A 20,657-nucleotide genomic window follows, 5' to 3' on the forward strand; every position below is an offset into this window, starting at 1 on the left:
AAGCCTCTGCATGCTCTTGTCCCCAGGATGTGTCAAGTGCTGATGATTATACACGTGCCCAGCAGTGAGTCCTCCCTCCCCAAGGCCGCTCACTTGCCTCCCATCAGGCCTGTCACCAGTAAGCTGTCATCACAGCACTACTGGGAGGGCAAAGGACTTGATTTGGGACAGCCGTGGGCACACATCCGTGCCCCCAGTGCGGAGAGCCCGGGACTTGTGCCCAGGGGAATATGGCGGTGGTCAGCGCCCATGGTTCAACAGCTCTGACTGCAGGTAGCATGGTACCGGCTGCCCATGTGTCTGGTCAGAGTCTCTGAGCGATGCAGAATGGTGGGGCTCTACCAGCTCCCGGTGCCACTGAACCCGGAGGGATTCTATGTGGAGGACCTCTTTCCTAGGAATGTGACATTATGGTGCATGTTATTCTAAGCCACCAAGCTGTGGCGACTGTTTGGCAACAATAGATAATGATAAAGATAACTAAACTGTCTTTAATTCTTTCCAGATGCCAGGGTTTCTGTTTGCCTCGTTGTGGTGCTTGAAGGGATTTCCCAGTCCTAAATGGAGCGGCCCGTCCCTCAGAAAACAGACTGCAGTTGGCACAGCGTTTGTGAGTTCAAATGCTTTCTTCCAGTGCTAATCTTTTTGATTCAGCACATTTGCTCCTCAGGGCCTTTGAACTTTTTTTTTTTTTTACCAAGTCCAGGTTTGCTGTGCATTCTCTACACTTAACTGTTCCTTCCTCCGAGGTCCAGCGATTGAGGATTCTCTGTGTGTGTGCAGCTTAAAGCAGAGATGAAGATGAAAGAATCTGGGCACATAACGCAGCTTTTGAAATGCGAAAGTGAAGCCCAGAGTCCTCTAGTTTCAGGAAGCCAATCCCTGGCCTCCCGCTGGCAGAGCCCAGGGGAGGCCCACAGCCACCGGTGGGCTTTGCTCCCTCCCCTCTTCAATCCCCCCTCAGCTTACTAAGTGAAATGTCCATCAAATCCAGTCTGGGGAGGCGGTGAGAACGGAGGAGGCCCCGCCCCGTCTGTCTTCCTGCTGGGTGACGTCCCAGGCAGAGCAGACATCTTCTCCTCAGCTGAGGGTCAGGCTGTCCCTGCATGACCCCACAGAAATGGGTTTCCACCACTGTGGTGGTCCTGGGGCCTCCTCTCCTCGGTGGTCAGGGGTTGGGGATTTTACCTCATCAAGCCCAGCCCAGCAGTCACGGCCGCAGAGCTCGGCGGGGCCTGGGGATCTGCTCCACAGAACAAAAGGCCAGGACTCCCTCTGGATGAGGAAAGGAGACCAACAGCTGGGTAGGAGCCAGTGCTGAGCCTGACAGTCCCCTTCCGCTTCCGCTCCCTCCACTCTACCCTCTCATCACCTGAAAAGGTGCAGACTGTCTTCACTTTTCATGTTGACGGTCCATGTTTGTGCTAGCTAAGCACAAAGCATTTTGGATTTCTCTTATAAATAAAAACATCGAGCTTCCGTTTTTCTTGTTTCTTGGCTAACACTGGGGTTTGAACTCAGCCTTGCGCTTGCTTGGCTTCATGCGTCTTTTCTTTTGCATTTCCAGCTATGAGGTGAGCAGTTTGCTTTATCACACTCTTGATCCATGTGGTGTGATGTGGCCTTGCCACCGGCGCAGGGCAGGTCCCCAGCCCCCTAAAACCACAGCCCCAGGAAACTTTTCTTTCTATAAATTCATTATCTCAGGTGTTTTATTACATCAAGGGAAAGCTGAGTAACAGTAGGCAATGGAACAGAAGAAACCATACATCTTCAGAGATGCCTTGTCTAAAACCAATCACACTGTTCATTGTTACAAATATGACGAGTATAAGTAGCAGCAGCAACGGGAGGGATTTATACTTAACAATGTGTATGTGTGTGTGTGTGTGTGTGTGTGTGTGTGTGTGTAACATACAAATTAGCAGGTTATGAATTCAATGGTTTTAGCTTGTGGAGCAGTCCTAGATGCTGCTCACAAATGCAGGCTGAGGCCAGTGCAGGGTGCTGCCCTCGGAACAGGGGACCCATGGGCCCTGAGGCCACTGGCCTGGCCTGCAGGAAGGCTCTAGGTGGGCACTCACGCCTGTACTTTTCTTACTTGGGTCTGGGGCCAAGCCTCACTACCGTGCTTGGGTAGTTCTCCGCCCCTCACTGGGCAGCACCAGGGAGCATGCACAAAGCCCACCCAGCAGTGACAGACACTTACCACATGGCATGCATGTAAGTCGGCGGGAGGCGGGGGCTGCTGACAGGGGTGCAGTTATATGATCTCATGATTCTTTCTGCCAATAAAAAATTTCGAAATAGACTTGCCACCAGCAGGTCCTGTCTGAAGAGCTTTTGGAAGAGATCTGAGGGCAGATCAAAGATTAAGAGACATCTTCAGTGACTGGGGTTCAGTATTTGAACTAAACATACAGAAGCTCCATCAAAAATTACAGACAAGTTAAGACTGACATGAAGTTTCCATTGGCAATATGTACACACACATGCACATGCACACATGCACACACACATGCACACATGCACACACATGCACACACACATGCACACACATGCACACATGCACAGATACATGCACACACATGCACACATGCACAGATGCACAGACACATGCACACACACATGCACACATGCACAGACACATGCACACATGCACACACACATGCACAGACACATGCACACATGCACACACATGCACACATGCACAGACACATGCACACATGCACACACATGCACACATGCACAGACACATGCACACATGCACACACACATGCACACATGCACAGACACATGCACACATGCACACACATGCACACATGCACAGACACATGCACACATGCACACACACATGCACACATGCACAGACACATGCACACATGCACAGACACATGCACACATGCACACACATGCACACATGCACAGACACATGCACACATGCACAGACACATGCACACATGCACAGACACATGCACACAGCACACATATGTGAACAAACACCAGAAACCCAACCAACCAATACACAGCCGTATGTAACCAAGTTTCATAAGAGGAATTTTAGTTTTGACAAGGAAGGCCACTGTCAGCATTTATGCCAAGCTAGAGAAGCACTGGCTGGATGCCAGGAAGAACTGGCATGACCTCATTGCACGCCAGGGCCCACGGGCCGCGCATCCTCCTGGACGCCTCCTCGCCCCTCCCTCTTGTCTGGGGGGCCTCCCTCCTGGCAGGCCCGCAGCCTCACCCCGGGGGAGCACATTCCACGCGATGGTGTCTGTGATTGCGGTGAAGATCCAGTTCAGCTCGCCCAGAGGAGTCCTCCTGTCGTTCAGCCGGCCGGGAATCCTAGAACACAGGTGCATTTGCATTAGTGCTGTTGAAGCTGTGAAATCAGGCAGCTGAGGCAGGAACAGCGGGAACTCAGAACTGAAGGGGTGGCTGGGGCGTGGCCGGGAAGGCCTTCTTCCCCTGCGTAGCAGGCAGAACGCCTAACATCTCCTTCACGTGGAGACAATGCATCCACACAGGCTCACACCATGAACACACCTCCATCTTCTACACCCTCCCGCCATGGCCTGATCTCCCCCTGAGCGGTGTTTACAGCTGACCCTGGGTGTGTGTGGGCCAAAGCTGGCTGGGTAGAACAGCTTCCCCGTTCTCCGTGTGCAGCACGGGCCACAGACTGACCTCAAGGTCAGTGTATGCGGTGCTGTGGGGCTGCACCGCACCGCACCCCACGGCCTCCACCACAGGCCAGGAGAGCGGAAGAAGGAAGTCCTGAAGGATAAGGACCACAGGTCTCAAAGTCATGGGTAACATTCTCAGGGCCCACAACAGGGCTGCACACAGGGCTCTCCCCCCAGACAGCTAACAGCCTCCTGGGATGGACAGATGAGGAGCCACACACAGCACAGCAGTGACTGGCACGCACGCACGCACACGCGCACGCGCGCAGGTGTGGCCGAGGAACGTTTGTAGAAGGCGTGCTGAGGGTGGGCCAGGTGGAGAGGAGACCCGCACCTCAGGAGACAGCCACTCAAAGACTGCGTCCAGTGGAGGACAGCAAGGGCAAAGCCCCGAGGCGCAGGCATTTCCTCTGTGCTCGACAGCAAGCTTAATTTTATCTGCTAGGTAGCGAGTTTAATTATATCTGACTGAAAACTTTTTTTTTTTCCTCCCAGAAGGAAAATGTTCACAGTAATTTGGTTTGGAGACTGGAGTGTGATTCCTGCTATTTATAAGATTGAACAGATTAATAATACCCATTATAGTTAGCCACGTGATGACACTGTCTGGATGAATAACACTCAAGGAAGCTGTGTGGCAGAAACGGGGGTGGGGGGAGAGTTGGCTTCAGCACAGATCTGCCACATGTGCTCCCCCTCCCCCTCCTCCCCTCCCCACCGCGTCTCCTGGCTTAGGAACGGAAGCGTCTAGGTCCTCAAGAAGGCTTAGTGATAGGACAAGAAAAATGAGGAGAACCAGCCTGATTCTCTCAAGCAGTGCTCAGGCAGTGTGGCAGGCTCCAGCAGCTTTCCAAACTCAAGACAACACGTCTGCCTCCACAGAGGCGCTGACCCCGCAGCCCCAGTGCTTGCAGGGTCTTGGCTTGATTGGCTGCGAGTAGGGGGTTGTTAAAGAGATAAAGAGAAAGGGAGGAGGAAGGAGACGTTCCCCTCCCCTCCACTCCCCCTGAGTGTGAGGGCACCAGGCACCGGATGGGCTCTGCCCTGGGCCTTGTGTCCAGGACTGCTTGGGGCAGGGGCAGCATGGGAAAGCAGAGGAGGGCCACACGAGGGCTCCGCCTCCCCCAGACAGAAGACATTTCTTCACAAACAGCCAGAGCACCCATGGCATCAAAGCAGCATATATGGATGAAGCATAGATGAGTTTGGCCACCAGGCTAAAACTCTCCCCTCAGCTTAGGCCCCCTAAGGCTGGGCCGGTTCCTGTCATGGGGAATGTCTGACACAGGGGCCCTAGCAGAGCTGGAGGCAAAGGCCAAGTCCTTCACGTGCCAGCCTGCTGAGCACCACAGCCAGCTCTTCCAGCACGGATCTCTCAGATCTTTAACCTACACACAGGCCCTAGGCGCAGACCCGTGCGGTAGGAGCCCTTCTCAGTGGGCGGGAGATCCCACCCGCAGACAGCTCTTCCAATGGGAGACTTGAATGGAAATCAACCTGCCCCCTCGGTTCACCAGGCAGACACCCCAGAACACCCACCCAGAACGTGGCCCACACCACGTACTCTAGAGTGCGTAGGCGCTCTAGACACGGTGCCACTTTAACGTCATCCTGACCGTCGACAACGGGCCTATGATGAGTAGAAGAGAAGTACGGAGTGAACGTGGGAACATCCACCACAAAATGGCTACAAGCAGTTCAACTTTTTTCTTAACGACTAGTTCAGCAGGGAGTAACGCGTGCTTCCCGACGAGAGGCCGAGCAGCAAGTCCATGGTGGCACGGCCAGGTTACGTAAAGCGTGCGCAAGGGCAGTGAGGAGGCAGCCGGGGCGAGCCGCGGAGGCGCTCCTTCCGCCTTTACGACTGTGTGGAGCCCAGGTGGAACAGGAAAGGTCACTCCAACCAGGGGGACAAATAAGACCCCATTCCCTACAGAGTATCCTCAGCCCTGGGGCGCTAATGAGGTCAGCGACCAGAGCCAAACCCGGGGCTGGGCCCGGCACCGGTGGCAGCTAGCTTCTTGGGGAGCTGCAGAGACCTTCTGAACCAGAGACCGACCACTACACGACAGCAGCTTCTAAACCTGGACAGCGAGTCACCAACATGTGTCTGTCGAGGGACGAGTGACAAAAAGCAGGGAGGAGCTGCCACAAGGCTCCGGACGCGGGCACTGTCACTGGGCAGTCCAGACAGGAGAACAGAGGCGGGGTTGGGGCCCGTGAGATAGAGAGCCTATTGTGTGATAGTCACCAGCAGGTAAGTGCCAAACTAGACCCTACACAACATGCTGAACCGCCTCACGTTCACGGATGAACAGACAACCGGCCCACGGGCACGCGCCGTGCGGTTTCTCCACCTGCTGGCAGACAGGTCTTTCTTGGGAGGTCAAAGGTGACAGTCCGCCTTTCTCACCGTCGGGAATTAACTCACTTCATCCGCACATCATCTTGGTTTCCCTTTCTGTGTTAAATCCAGGGGCTGTTAGGCTAGGCCGGCTAGGGGGCCGCCCAGACCTGAGGGGTGGGGACCTTACCAGACCTACACCCACACCTTGCTCAGAACGCTTCTCGGCCCCCAAGGAATTTCATTAACAACCAAGGAGGGTCTTTCAAAACTTAAATCTACAGTGTGAGGAGCTGAGGCTGAGGAACAGATCATGGAGTTGGAAGATGGAAGAAGCTAAACTGGTCCCAGCTGTGCCGTGGCTGGGCAACTTCTGCACGCTGTCTGGGCTGAGTCATGCAGGCTAACCTTATGCGCTCTGGGAGATTAAAATAAAATGGGTCACACTTTCACATAGATGCAGCAGCCAGCCAGCGATGGCTCCTTGGCAGGGTCCCACCTCCTCCTCACACTCCGTGCTGTCTCGTGAGGGTTTACTCTCCTGTGGCTTTCCGTCTATGGCTGACTGACTTGATTTCTTCCTTGACTCCGACACCCAGCCCTTCAATGGCCTGTGCTGCTGCCGAGCCCGCTCGACACGGCTTCTTGGGCCACCATCTTCCTCCCCGACGCCCCCTGCTGGTCACAGCAGCTGACTTCTGCAGTCACTCGGCAGGGCTGCTGTCTGCTCCTGCCCAGCCTGGCCTTGCTCCACACAGCAGCCCGCCAGGTTCGGTTATGCCCTGGGTCATCTCCTCTCTCCTCAGGAACCCCGATCAAGGAGAGCTGTATGAGCACTTCTACGGTGCCTGAATGTCTGGATCTCCATTCACCTTGATCTCCTCACCCGCCTATGTCCTGCTAGCGCCTGCCCTCACGGCCTGCCCTCCGCAGACTGCACAGGTGCACGGCTCACCTCTTGTGAGCCAGAAGGTCCAGCTGGACCTGACTGACCGGCTTGCTGGCCCCCAGGTGACACTGCCTACTTTCTGGTCCTACTTGGAGCACTGCTTGAGTTCTCAGTGGATCTTGCTTTACCAGGAGCTACAGCCCACAGCCCCGGCCCATCAGGTGGCCGCCTCACTACGCCTCTGGTCTCTATTCATGTGGAGGACACAGAGGGGCTGTGGGGTGAGCTGGGGGCCCGCTCACACCCTCAGCCTAGACCTCGATCTGTCTTCATGTCTTTTGTGGATAAACCCTTTGGTTCACAGAATCCTCCATGACACCTTTCCTCCAGTATCACTTCGACCTCTGGTCAATGCTGCCTTCTCTCTGAGCACCAGTGACTTAGAACCTGGTTAAGAAGGAGGTGGGAAAGCTGGGTGCCGGTGGCTCACACCTGTCATCCTAGCTACTCAGGAGGCTGAGATCTAAGGATCGTGGTTCAAAGCCAGCTTGGGCAGCAAAGGCTGTGAGACTCTTATCTCTAATAAACCACTAGAAAACTGGAAGTGGTGCTGTGGCCCAAGTGGTAGAATGCTCTCCTTGAGCTGAAGAGCGCAGGGACAGAGCCCAAGCCGAGTTCAAGCCCCATGACCAACCAAAAAAAAAAAAAAAAGAAGGAAGGAGGTGGGGTAAGTCCATTTCAGAGATTGAACGTTGATCGTGACAGGTCTCTACATCCTGATTCTCAAGGCTTGGGGGAGAAGTGTGCGTGGGGCAGCCTGAACTAACCCTACAGAGATGAATCTGGCCAGCAGTGACCTTGGGCTGTCTGACCTCTTGGAGGTCAGTTCCTCCTTAACACCCACACTTACAAACCAAAGCTCCACGAGGTGCCTTTGGCCCTGGAGACAAGTGGACACTCAGATAGTCCAGTCCAGGGAATCTTATCTGGGGCATGAGACATGCAGGGGATGGGAGCTGTTGGAGGCGGGCTTCGCAGGCAAAGACGCTGGTGCCTCAGTTTCCCTGCTGTTGAAAATCAGCCTTTGCCTTTGACTACGTTTTCGCATTGCCCCTCCACTCCTAACCTGACGTAGCTGTGGTTTCCTGTCAGCCTGTGGAGCGCCCCCCCCCCTGCCGCCCCCGCCCCAGGCCTTCCGCTCTGGCTCATTCCACCCAGGCTCGGGGCCTTTGAGTCTCTTCCCTCACAGCCTGGCAGGGTTCTCTGGGGGAGGGCGGCAGGCAGGGTCCGCCAAGGGGGACACACGGGCCATGAGTCCCAGTCCTCCGGCTGCTGGTCCCTGGCCTGGCCAGGCCTGGCATCTGAAGGGCGGAGGATGAAGGCCTGTGTCCAATACACTCAAAGCACATTTCCCAGGAGGCCTCAAAATGATCACTAGCTGCCAATCTGACATGTCAGACTTGTGAAATCTGCTCCTCATTCTCATGTTCCTTTTCTAGTTGGGCCCAATGCCTCTTGGTACAACAAAGGCATCAGACTGTTTCCGTTGTTCCAGTTGTTCCCCCCCCCCACCTTTGCCTACATAGCCCCCTCCCCAGCCCCCAGTTTCCATTTACAACAGAAGCGGATCTGGATCTGTCTGTCCTGGCCCAAGGAGGCTCAGCCCAGCCTCTATTTATCAGATCTGATGGGCAACAGCCCTTCCTCTGAGCATCTCCACAAAGCCCTTGCTCGTGTTCTTTTTATTATTCGCCATTGCTCCTCTGTGTTAATTTTCTGTGTAACTAGATAATGAATTCCTATGGGCAGTGACTTTCTTCAATATGTATCAATCTCCTTACAGTTTCTGGCGGAGTGCTAAGCACACTGCATAATCTCAACAGCCCACAGATCTGAGTCATGTTACCTCCACTTAAAAACGGCTGCTCCCACCCATGTCCCGGGCCCCCATCGCATGGATGGAATCTTTGCTCTGCCACAAGGACATCATCTAGATTCTCAGAGAAATCTACCCTTCAGCTATGTGTTCTCGGGAGCCAACTTAGCCCTCCAGGTGAGCCTTGCTCTCCTCCCAGTGACCCCAGTCATGGCTGAGCAAGGCAGGGATGTGGGCCTGGCCACTCCCAGGAGGAGGGTAGCCTGGCCTGTTTGCAGAAATGGGGTTCGTCTATATAAGATCCCCTCTCCTTCCTGGCCCAAGCCCTTCTGCATCCCTGCCCTCCAGGACAGGCGACAGGCACAGCAGGTTGGAGGAAGCTCGGGAACTCACACCTGCTCCCCTGCATGCCTCACCAAACACATTTCCCCAGCAGCCTCTCAGGCATCGCCCTCAGGCATGGCTGGCACCACGGCTCTCGGAGGTGCTCAGACAGGCCTCCCATGCTCCGGGCTCAGGGCAGGAGGCTCCCCTCCTCTCCGATGGCCAGACTGCTGGCTCCTTCTCTGCTATCTCACAGGATGCTGTAGGATGTCTATATCTCGGTCCAGGCGGTGCCTCACCTGGCTTGGAGCTCTCTAAGCACAGACCTATGCTCTTCATCTTGCCATGCTCAAGCTCAATGTACACTGACACACTCAGATCCAAGCCTGGGCCTGCAGTAAGGCCCAGACTCACAGGACAGGGGACATAAATCTGTCAAAGCTCAGTAATGTTGGTTTAAAAAATAAAGGGGAAATTATGGCACTTTCATACAAATAGAAACGTAAGTTTTGCCAGGCTCACGCCTCTAATCATAACTACTCAGGAGGCTGAGATGTGGAGATCATGGTTCAATGCCAACCCAGGTAGGAAAGTCCCTGAGACTCTTACCTCCAATCAACTACCAGAAAATGGGAAGAGATGCTGTGGCTCAAAGTGGTAGACCACTAGCCTTGAGCAAAAAAGCTCAGGACAGTGCCCAAACCCTGAGTGTAAGCATGACCAACCAAAAAAAAAAAAAAAAGTAACTTCTTTTTAGCAGTAGATCTGCACTCATGGTAAAGTGACATGATATAGTGTGAACCTGGAGATGTAAGAGGAATGGAGGACAATACAAGATGTAAATGATAGAGGGCTCAACCCAGCACAGGTTTGTACTGGGGTGAGAACTCACAGGGAAGCCTCAGCCACAGCGACAGACTGGCTCCTCGCTCACAGTCTGAGTAGTTATGGTGAGTCTGAAGGAACGCTAGTTGCCTGGTGAGGGCTGGCACAAAAGTAACAATGTTGGGGCACCAAGAGCATACACCAGGCATGACGGCTGGGGAAAGTGGGGAGGAATAAGATGGGCTGTGAGTTCAAAGCCCTGGTCTGTAGCCGGCCAATTAGGTTGGTAGGCTGAGGAGAAAGGGTCAGGGGGTGGGAGGGGGGGCGCGGTGGTGTTCATACATGGAAGCACTGGTCTGGGACCTTGAGATGAGGCCTCTTGGCCATTTGGACCAGACAGGAAATATATGGGCAAACACTAATGAATGTTATTTCTATACAGCAGCAGTAGCAGCATTCACTGAGATGAGAGTAGAAAGACAGCTAAGAATTCGTGTGAAAACAATTCACATAGAAGTCAGGAAGTGAGTGAATGGCACCAGAGTGGAAAAGTCCTTGCTGCAATCTCTAAGACAGAAGCCAGCAGGGGCCAACGCTGCAGCCACACACGCTCTGTAAGCCCAGGAGTGGGTTTCTATTTCAGAATAGTTATAATGAAAGAAAGAGGGACCTCAGCACCCCACAGACAGACAAAAACAAAAACCTTTGGGCTAAAGTAAATTAACAAAGTAATAGAGGGGGAAAAGGAGTAATAAAAATGCTAAGTTACCTTAAAAATGATAAAAAAAAAAGGGAAAAAGAAAAGCGAGAGGAAGTAGGAGAAAACAGCAACAAGAAAGAAAAAGCAAATGTGGAAAATCTAAAGATGTCTACAACTAACCTAAATGTAAAGACACTACTTCAGTTAAAACCAACAATATTCAGTGTGAATTTTAAAACAAAAGCCAACTACATCTTGCTAAAAAGAAGTATGCCTGAGAAGAGGGAAAAGATGCACTCTGCAAATAGGAACTGAAAGGCAGAGCCGGTGGGCTCCACAGCGAACGGCGCTGCTGAGACGCGCACACTGCCGAGGGAGGGGCCGCCGTGACGGATGGTCTCGCAGAGAGTCGGAAGCTCAGACCATGTTTGCAGGGTGGCCAGAACTCATCAAGTTGATTTCTTCCATGAGAAAAGAGGAGGCAGCTGAGGCGTGCGCACCAGCAGTGAGGGCCCCCACAGGACCAGTTAAGTACCAGCAGAATGATGACAAATAGGCCAGGGCTGTGTGAGTACCACCAGCTTTGATGACCACCGACCACAGTGGGAAAGTCGGGAGTCGGCATTCACTGGTGTCTAACTAAGAGGAAAACAACCAGGAGGCCTTCCGAGTTTTGATCATGAGCTTTCGTAAGAAATTCCTTTTACCTGGTCATTTGATATATACAGATAGATAATCACATGGGGGTACAGAACCAATGAAAATGTATCTTACTAGAAAACAATGATATTTTTCTTCTTTTTAAAAATGCTGGCTGTAACCCACCAAAGATGGCTTCCCAGCCACCACCAAGCCATAACTTGAAGTTGAGAGCACTCAGGTTTGGGGCAGAGCACAGGGGCAGAGCACAGGGGCAGAGCACATACTGTGTGCCCAAGGCCAGGTCCAACCCCTAGCACCATACTAAACAAAAAAATGAAACTAATTAAATGTGAACACTTAAAACTCACTAGCTCCCTCCAGAGGATCAGTCCATCAGTTATCAAAATGATTTAATGGTGAGCACAGCACCTGAGGTACTGGACATAAGAAAAAAAATGTAAAAAGTGGCCCTTTATGCATGTTGACTGTTTTCCTTTAAAAACAAACAAACTGCAAGCCGGGTGCCAGTGGCTTACACCTGTAATCCTAGCTACTCAGGGAGGCTGAGATCTAAGGATCGCTGTTCAAAGCCAGCCCAGGCAGGAAAAATCCGTGAGACTCTTATCTCCAATAAACCACTACAAAATCGGAAGTGGTGCTGTGGCTCAAGTGGTAGAACGTTCGCCTTGAGCTGAAGAGCGCCCAAGCCCAGAGTTCAAGCTCCAGGACCGACCATAAATAAATAAATAAATTGCAGCTATGCACACTGGTGGCTCACACCTGTAATCCTAGCTGCTCAGGAGGCCGAGATCAGAGGGATTGTGGTTCAAACCCAGCCTGGGAAGTAAAGGCCGTGAAACTCTTATCTCCAATAAACCACCAGAAAACCGAAGTAGTGCTATGGCTCAAGTGAGTTAAAGAGCTTAGAGACAGCGCCCAGGCCCCATTCAAGCCCTATGACTGACAAAAATAAAAAAAATAAAAAAATAAATTGCACAGGTAGAATGTTTCCAGATGATCTGAAAACCCATTTTTGGTGTCTCTAAATTCAGTGGTTTATATCCACAGACTTGCTAATCTTTGCTGGGAAGTAAGTGTAGGAAAGAGGCGGTGGCTGGGCTCAGTGTGGAGCAGGCAGGAGCTATTCTGGAGCTCACTTGCCGTTAGCCAAGCATGTTCTACAACACATCTCACCACCCATCCCTGCAGTCAGGCCTGGTTCTATGGAAACTACGGTTCAGAACCAAAAGCAGCAATGGGTCTGACAGGCAGGGGCAGCTTCTCCTGTGCTCACTCGATGTCTACGCGGTGAAAATCAGGCACACGGATTCCCAGCCCTGAGCCTGAGTCTACTGCTAAAGCAGGGCTGCACAGTGGCTCTTTTCTGGGCTCCTGGGGTCTGCTGGCTAAGGCACAGGGGCTAGGGAAGGGCTGTCCCCCACTTTCCCTGCACACACTGCGATGCTGTGGGACAGCAGCTGGTAAACTCTGGGGAGACTGGCTCCAGGCAGACCTCTAGGGAGCGCCTGTCCCTCTTTCGCCACGGCCTGCCTGGCCCCAAACATCTCCAGCCACGCTTGCCTACAGCCCCATTCCAGGGCTTCAGCTCAAGAGCAGCAGACGCCCTGCCTGCTTGCATCACCCCTGGCCCGGGAAAGCCTCTCTCCCGGGCTTTCTTCTGGGGTTTCCCTGGTGGCTGTGTTTATGGGGGGGGGGTGGGAACACACCTCCTTCTCCTGCCAATAACTCCCCCCACACGCAGAAGCCTCTCCAGTCATAAGGAACCTGCTCTACGAGACCAGACATTTGGATGTGAGACTCAGGCGTGTTCCCTGTAAGACCTTTTCTGACATATCTTCAGCCTCCACTGACTTCCACTTGCTGTGTGTCTGACCCGCAAGATGCGGTGCAGGCCTGCCGTGTCCTTCCCTCGGCCTTGGTTGGCCTCAGTAGCCGGTGGCGGCGGTGGGGTCCGGTGAGCACAAGGCTCTGGCCGTGCGGACGGGAGCGACGGCCCACAGCTGAGCTGAGGGACACCAGTGCGGGCAGACCGCGCTGCTCAGGAACGCGGTGTGGCAGAGCCAAAGGAAACAGCACCCAAGCAGGTTGTGCATGAAGAGAGGGGCTGCCAGGGGTGGGAATGACATAATAGCTTCCGGAGAAATGTTCAAAAGCAGAGCAGAACAAAGGCATACTAAGGATAGACGTGCCTGCGAATCTGGCAATGAGGCATCAATCAGGTGTAGAAGGCCTGGCCTTCCCAGTCCTGTGCCCACAGTGCACATTCCCCCCCCCCCCCGCCTCTGCCCTCGCCACACTCAGCAAATCTGTCGCCGAAGGAGCCGTGGTCGTGGCCTCTTGCTCTCACCACCTGGAAGAGCCACTTCTGAGCCCGCCGCTCCCTGGCACACACGGGGGGAGGGGGGAACATGCGAATTCCCACGGTCACCAGAAGATGGAGGGCCCAGCCCTGCGGGGATGCAGCTGGCACTGCCGACGCTGCCTCCCCCCACGGCCCGCCCCCACCAAGTCCCAAGGTGCTGGGCTGCAAGGCCTCTGTTTTGCTGGCAAAGGCCGGCGTTTTGCTACACTGAGGGGCACTGGAAGCTCTGTGGCAGGAGCCTGTGGGGCCTTCTCCACGTGGGCCATCCGCACACCCCGTGGCCTCCTGGGGAGTGTGTGGAATGCGAGGGGACCCGGCACCCTTCTTCCCTCCTGACCCGAGATGGACTGGAGTGAGGCACTCCAGCGGGAGCGGCTGGCCCAGTGCCAGCACCGTGGGGGTGGGCACAGGCCGTGTCACGGACGATGCTGTCTGTGACATCCTGTGCCCCAGATGGAGCGGCTGCTCCGCCAGCTCCGCTCTGCCGCGCAGCCTTCTGGGGCTTTGTTTCCCCGCCGCATCTGTGACTCAGCTTGCGCTGCATCGTTACTCATCTGTTCGGTGACTGCTACACACTAACAAATACTGATTTTTACCTCGAAGCAGTCGGGGATAAGTTATTTACCAAGGAAAAAGGTACTTTTTGAATCATGGCTATATCCTTCCACGCTTTTCCATTCAAACCCATATTATGACTTCAACTGGACAGCAGGGGACTCTAGGCATGACCCGTGCCCCTACAGGTGCCTGCCTCCTCTCCACACCGAACCCCTGCCAGGCCCCGAGAGCCCACGTGCCTTCCACTGAGCACCCGAGGATGGGCACGACGCAGCTCTGTTGCTGGCTTGGACTCGCGGTGGGGCACGTCTCAGTGTGTCTCACCTGTGACAGCACCGGCTACACGCCTGGACAGAGCCTCAAAAGGTGATACTCAAACCACTCTTGAAGGGCCAATGAGGCGTACAGACCGTAACACTGTACCGGACACAGGGCAGGTCTCCATAAAAGCTCTTAGGGTACCAAAGCTAGGATCACGCCCCACCCCGGCTGGCAGGGCCGCGGGCTGCTCCTCAGGCTGCTAACTGGGCCGTTAGCTCTTTAGAATCCGTGTTTACACAATCCACGTTAATCATGAATAATTTCTGTACGCTTTGAGCCTCTGGTGATGAGAATGCTAACGAACAGCCTTGCGGAATAGGCTCAGCTCGATTCCCTGGAGCTCTGCGAGTACCCTAATATTTCTAGCACTGTTTAAGTGTTTCATTACTTTGTTTCAGGGCTGAAAAATGTCCCTTAATTTCCAGGCATGGATCTTACTGCCGCTGTCTCGGAGGATTTGGAATACAAATACGCACTGCAGCAGCAACAGGCTTATTCATCAGGCGGCTAGGTGAGCGCAGATAATTAGAAACGGGGGCGGGCTGCGGAAGGTCGCCCTAACTTCCTTCCAGAGGCAGCGGCTCCCTTGGCTTCATAGCTTGCTAACCCAGCACACATGCACGGAGGGAGGGGGGCCTCCACCCCTAGCTGTGCAGACTGGGAGGGTGGCCCCAGGCCTCAGGGTACTGCAGGGGCCTCACTGGTCAAGTCTGAAGCACGGAGCTCCCCGTTTCTCCAGTCACAGCAAAGGCAGGACTCAGGCTGGATTCCTGACCGGGCTAGCACCCAGGATCACGAAGGTGGAGAGGAAGCGTCCCCCCCCCCCCCGGGGCTGAGGGCGTGCAATGATGGAGTGCCTGGTTAGCGTGCACAGGGCCCTGGCACCCACCCCAGGCCGGCACCACTCCGTGCTCTACAGGGTGGCACCGTGCTGTTCAGCCAGGGCTACTGAGCACTCTGGCCTTGGAGACCTCGCATGCGGTGGGCAGATGGTGCACAGGACAGCTGTGGGAGCAGAGGGCACAGACAAGTGGACACAGGACATGGGCCTCTGCCTGGCCACATACGCACCCATGCTGGGGCTCCTGCAGCCTGAACACGTGCAGACAGCTCTGCCCTTCACACACAACGAAACAACCCTCCGCAGGGGCAGCCGGGCAGACCTGCTGTTCTTGTCACCTGCTGCATCCCCCGCCACCCCGCCAGGGGACGGCGGAACCGGTCACGGGAAGAGGGGTGCAATGAAAACCTCCCGGTGGGGAGCTAGACGAAGGAATACAACTGTATGCAAAACCAAGTGTGGAGAATCCTTGAAAAGCCAGCAACACATCAATCACAGATCAAGGAAAAGCCCAGCGAAGCGCGCCTACATGCTGCGAGAGACTCCAAACTCCCATCCGACCGCAGCGTCGGGTGCCAGGCTGCCCTCTGTGCCGTGGCCTTAGGGCCTGTCACTGAGCTGTTTTGCTCAAGGCTAGCCTTCTACCACTTTGAGCCACAGCTCCACTTCTGGTTTAGGGGTGGGTAACCAGAAAAAAAAGTCTCATAGACTTTCCTGCATAGGCTGGCTTTGAACCACAATTCTCAGATCTCAGCCTGCTGATTGGCTGGGATTACAGGTGTGAGCCACCGGCACCCAGGCTACTTAGAAAATTTTAAGAGGAAGAAACATTGTGCTGCTTGGGCGGAAGGTAGCACAATGCTGCTGCTTTCCTTGGCTCTGACACGCAGCCAGGACAGCAACCTGGGTGAATGTGGACCTGACTGCTGCTAGAGACCACACCAGGACCCGGTTGCCCCGCACAGTGGAAAGTAGCACACGGCCTTAGAGCACTGGTTTCTTGTTGATGGAAGCAGGGAGAGTCCAGGCCCTGCAGATGCAAACCCCAGAGTCTGCAAAGAATGATCTGAAACCAGCCCAAGTGACTGATCTACCCGAGGAGGAGCAAGCAACTATTTTTTATTATGAATTTTTTATTTTTGCTGCAAGCAACTAGTTTTTGATCACTTCACTTTGGGAAAGCCTTCTAAAAGCCCAAACAACTCTGAAAAGGCTTTTGATGTGACAGAGGTGGCCTGGGTGCTGGCCTGTGCGGGGACACGTGGGGGCCTGACGCAGCGTGCCTTTCCATACATGTGGGCTTCAGGACCGGCCGTTCAGGGAGCACCGCCCTCACATACAGGAGCCTCCACACACTTGCAGCCCTGCGACTCGGGTCTCGGAGCTCAGGAGCGTTGTCAACGGCACACCACTGACAAACGCACCTTTGGATTTCCGGGAGACTCTTGCGGAGCATGTGTCGGGGCTGCGGCACTCACAGCTGGTGGTGAGCTGTGCGCAGGCAGGGTTGGGACTTGAACTTGGTATTTGATGCTGGCACTCTACCACCTGAGCCATGCCTCTGACCCCTACCTTTGTCATCTTGATGTGGGGATTTGCTATGGTTTGGGGGTATGGTGAAGTACGCCCTCCCAAAATGTCATGAGTTGAAGCCTGATCCACATTTGAAGATTTAGTTGAGACTCAGGTAGAAAATTAATGTAAGTGGGGTACACAGAGGCAGGGGCTTTGAGAAGAGACTGGGGTTAGACAAGGTGGTGAGGGCGAGGCCCATGACTGAATCCTCTCTCCGCCATCTCGGCAATGATGTCCTGTCCAGCCTGTACTCATCCAGCAAGAAGGCCTCCACCAGATGTGGCCCCTCGCCAGCAAACATCTAGAACCATCACCCAACAGAAACCCCTTTTCTTTGTAACTCACCTGTGGCACTGGGACTGGGGAGGGCCAGGCCAGCGGTGCAGGAAAACCACTGGAGTCAGCGGTCCCAGCCCTGGGTAGAACACCGGGCGGAGTGGCACGGGTGGCAATGGTGGCGCGGCTCAGCACACCAGCCTATACCGTTGAGGAGTGAGTGGGTCTGCCTGAGTTGAGGTGCAGGCAGTGTGCCCAGGTGGTAAGCCAACCTGGAAAGAGGAGGTGGCCTCCATGCAGGAGTTCAGGGGCTGTGGACAAACGTGGCTCTATCAGCAGCTAGCCACAGAGTTCACTGGAACCAACATCATTTGAGGAGATAGCTCCAGAAAATGAGAGCAGAGTAGGCGAATGTGTTTTTCTCAGATGACTTTCTGCTATGAAGACCACAGTGCCAGGAAGACCCAACACAGACTCAGAGATCTGCCCTATTCGCTGCCCAGCTCTGTGATGCCGACAACAAATCTACATTCTGAAAGCTTGTCTTCTTATGGGACTGTAGCCATAACTGGAGAAAATCTAAAAGCTTATAAAAATGTAATGGTAAGACTTGGAAAAAATTATATTAAGTGAAGTAAGCCAGCCCCAAAGAAAAGCAGGTGGCACGATCTCCCTCATTTGTAAGAACTAGGTTATGTATATGATGTCTATCTATCTATCTATCTATATTTTTGGTCCGGTCGTGGGCCTGAACTCTGGGCTTGGGCGCTGTACCTCAGCTCTTCAGCTCAAGGCTGGACCTCCACCACTTGAGCCATAGCACCACTTCCAATGTGTATGATATTCTTAACAGGGCTCTCTTAACAGTGCTCAGTGCGAAAGTCTATATAAAATGAAGCAGATTAATGTGAACCCCAATTTATGGAGACAAGAGGCTCTCATTAGACCCAGTCCATAGTTCATTCTTTTTTCTCTATTGCTTGTATTTCTTTCTTCAGTCCTTAGTTCTTTGCACCTCGTGTTTTGTATAATAGGCAATGCCGTATGTGAGAGGGAGAGGGAGGCACAGAGCAGCAGAACAACAGATGAACCACAGCAACATTGATGGTCACTTGACACGATGTGGGATATGAACATTACGACTTGCGGGGCAGGGGTAGGTGGGAGATAGAGAGGGATGGGGTAGCAATGATTAAAAACAAATGCACTTATTGCCTTACTTCTGTGACTGTAACCCCTACTCATCACCTTCTCAATTAAAAAAAATGTGAGGGTAAAAGCATTTTTCTTCAACTGGAAACATTTCTCCAACTATCTGCAAAGGTGAAAATCAGTATCTACTCAAGATGCCCACCCAGAGGTGAAAATCAGTATCTACTCAAGATGCCCACCCAGAGGTGAAAATCAGTATCTACTCAAGATGTCCACCCAGAGGCAGTGGCTGGCTTATGGGGGCAGATCACTAGGGTTCTCAAGTCCGGAATTTGACTCAATCACTCTCATTCACTGTAACCTCTGCCAGGTCACGAGGGAGAACAGCAGTGTGGCATTTCACATGGCACGTCTGGTGTGTGCCTTGGTCTCCTGAGGTAGCAGGTGCATCTGCTGATTGTACCAGGCAGCAGTGACTCAGACGCCAGTCAACATGCCTTCCTAAATGACTCACGGTGCAGCCTGAGGTGTCTACGATGACTCGCACACCCAATGAATTCCACAGGGGGTGATACGGATTGGGATACGTTGCAGACATGACCATAAATATCACAATGGAATCACAATCAACGCCCCCCCCCCCGGCCCCATAACTAATGTATGGGAATAAGAAAGTTAAAAAAAATTCTTTTTCGACAGGCTTTTAGAAAGTAAACCCCTCTAAAATCAGAACTATTGCTTTAACATTTCACAAACAAACCTGACACACAATGGCGAAAGTAGCAGCGCCTGCACGAGACCATGCCCCTCGGCCTTTATCCAAAAGCTAAACCTGTCTTCATCAGACACACCAGTCTGCTGTCTGTGTCCTTCTTTGCCTCTCAGAGACAGGCTGGCTGCTCCCAGTGTGGGTGATAATGAGCAGAAGTATTATAAACATTCACACGCAGGTTTCCATGTGAACGAGCGCTCTTAGTCCTCTAGGCAAAGGTGAGGGAGTGGCTGGGTCACTTGGCTTGGTGGACTTCAACTGAAAAGCAACTGCCAGCCTCTTGGAGCCAGCCTTACAGGTGGCATTCCGCTCCGGTGCGAGCTCCCGTGTTCCCAGTCTACCCAGCTTGTGGCTCTGTCAGTCTTTCAGATTCAGCCATTCCACAGGTGTGCAGGGCTATTGTTTGTATTTGTACAAGGGCTAATGATTCTGAACATCCTTCTGTGTGCTAATTTGCCACCAATCCACCATCTTCCTTCAGCAACATCTCTTCATGTCTGCTGACAATTTTTAAACTGTGTTTGGGAGTCCCACTGATCAGTTTTTCCTATATAGTTATATTTTCCTGTATAGTTTCCCAGCTCTGGCTGTCAAGTTGCTGGGAAAGAACAGGAGAGGAATGGGACTTCCTTGTCCTAAGGCCAAGAGTACATCAAGAGAGGACACAGATAGGTCATCTCAGCCCTGCTAGCCTGGTACAGATGTCACTCAAGAAGCTGAGACAAACAAAGAGCCAGGTTCCTTCTTGTTAATATAAGAGGGTTTCATTGAACAACTTAAAAAAAATCATTCAGGGGCGGGGCTCAATGTTAAAGCCAGTGCTTAACATGTGCAAGGCTCCAAATTCCATTCCCAGCAATTCACACATATCACTGTGTTCATCACTGGGTGATGTTTATTTTAGATACTTAGAGCATATACCATCGTTATTTTTCTCCCCACACTCTGCTTATGTGTTAGTACTGGGGCCTGAATTCAATACCTAGGCACTGTCCCTTAACTTTCTCACTCCAGGCTGGTGATCTACCATTGAATCACACCTCCACTTTTGGCCTGTGTGTGTGTGGTTTTCTGGAGTAAGACTATCATGGACTCTTCTGCCCGGGCTCCACTGTGTGTGTGTGTTTTTCTGGAGTAAGACTATCATGGACTCTTCTGCCCGGGCTGGCTTCAAACTGTTATCTTCAGATAGCCGCTTCCTGAGTAGCTAGGATTACGGAATAAACTGCACCTGGATGCCCAGTCCCCAGTGATGGACAGGACCCTGTTCCTGGCACTTGCTAAGTGTTCGCTCCGCTGCTGAGGCCCATATCCAGCCCATACACGGGTCCTTTTGTGTTTTTCTTAGAATGATGGATTTGTACACACACATTTGGAAAATCTGTTCTACTGAACAATGGCGTGGCAGGCTGTTCCCGACCTCTGAGGACAAGCAGTCCACCAAGTGTCCACCGAAGGAGGGGACACAGCTGACTGCCCAATGGAACAGA

General features: G+C 53.1%; 1 protein-coding gene across 1 annotated transcript in view; it reads right to left on the reverse strand.

Annotated features, from left to right (window-relative positions):
• Positions 1-20,657, reverse strand: part of Rptor (regulatory associated protein of MTOR, complex 1) — a 339,456-nt gene that overhangs the window by 110,344 nt on the left and 208,455 nt on the right. The window contains exons 8-9 of the mRNA XM_013036239.1: positions 3,248-3,348; positions 2,210-2,354 (exon numbers count right to left, since the gene is read on the reverse strand). Of these exons, the coding sequence (XP_012891693.1) occupies positions 2,210-2,354; positions 3,248-3,348 (246 nt within the window). The remainder of the gene's footprint in view (positions 1-2,209; positions 2,355-3,247; positions 3,349-20,657) is intronic.

This window comes from Dipodomys ordii, unplaced genomic scaffold (assembly GCF_000151885.1).
Source record: "Dipodomys ordii isolate 6190 unplaced genomic scaffold, Dord_2.0 Scaffold7, whole genome shotgun sequence".
In the NCBI taxonomy this organism is placed as follows: Eukaryota; Metazoa; Chordata; class Mammalia; order Rodentia; family Heteromyidae; genus Dipodomys; species Dipodomys ordii.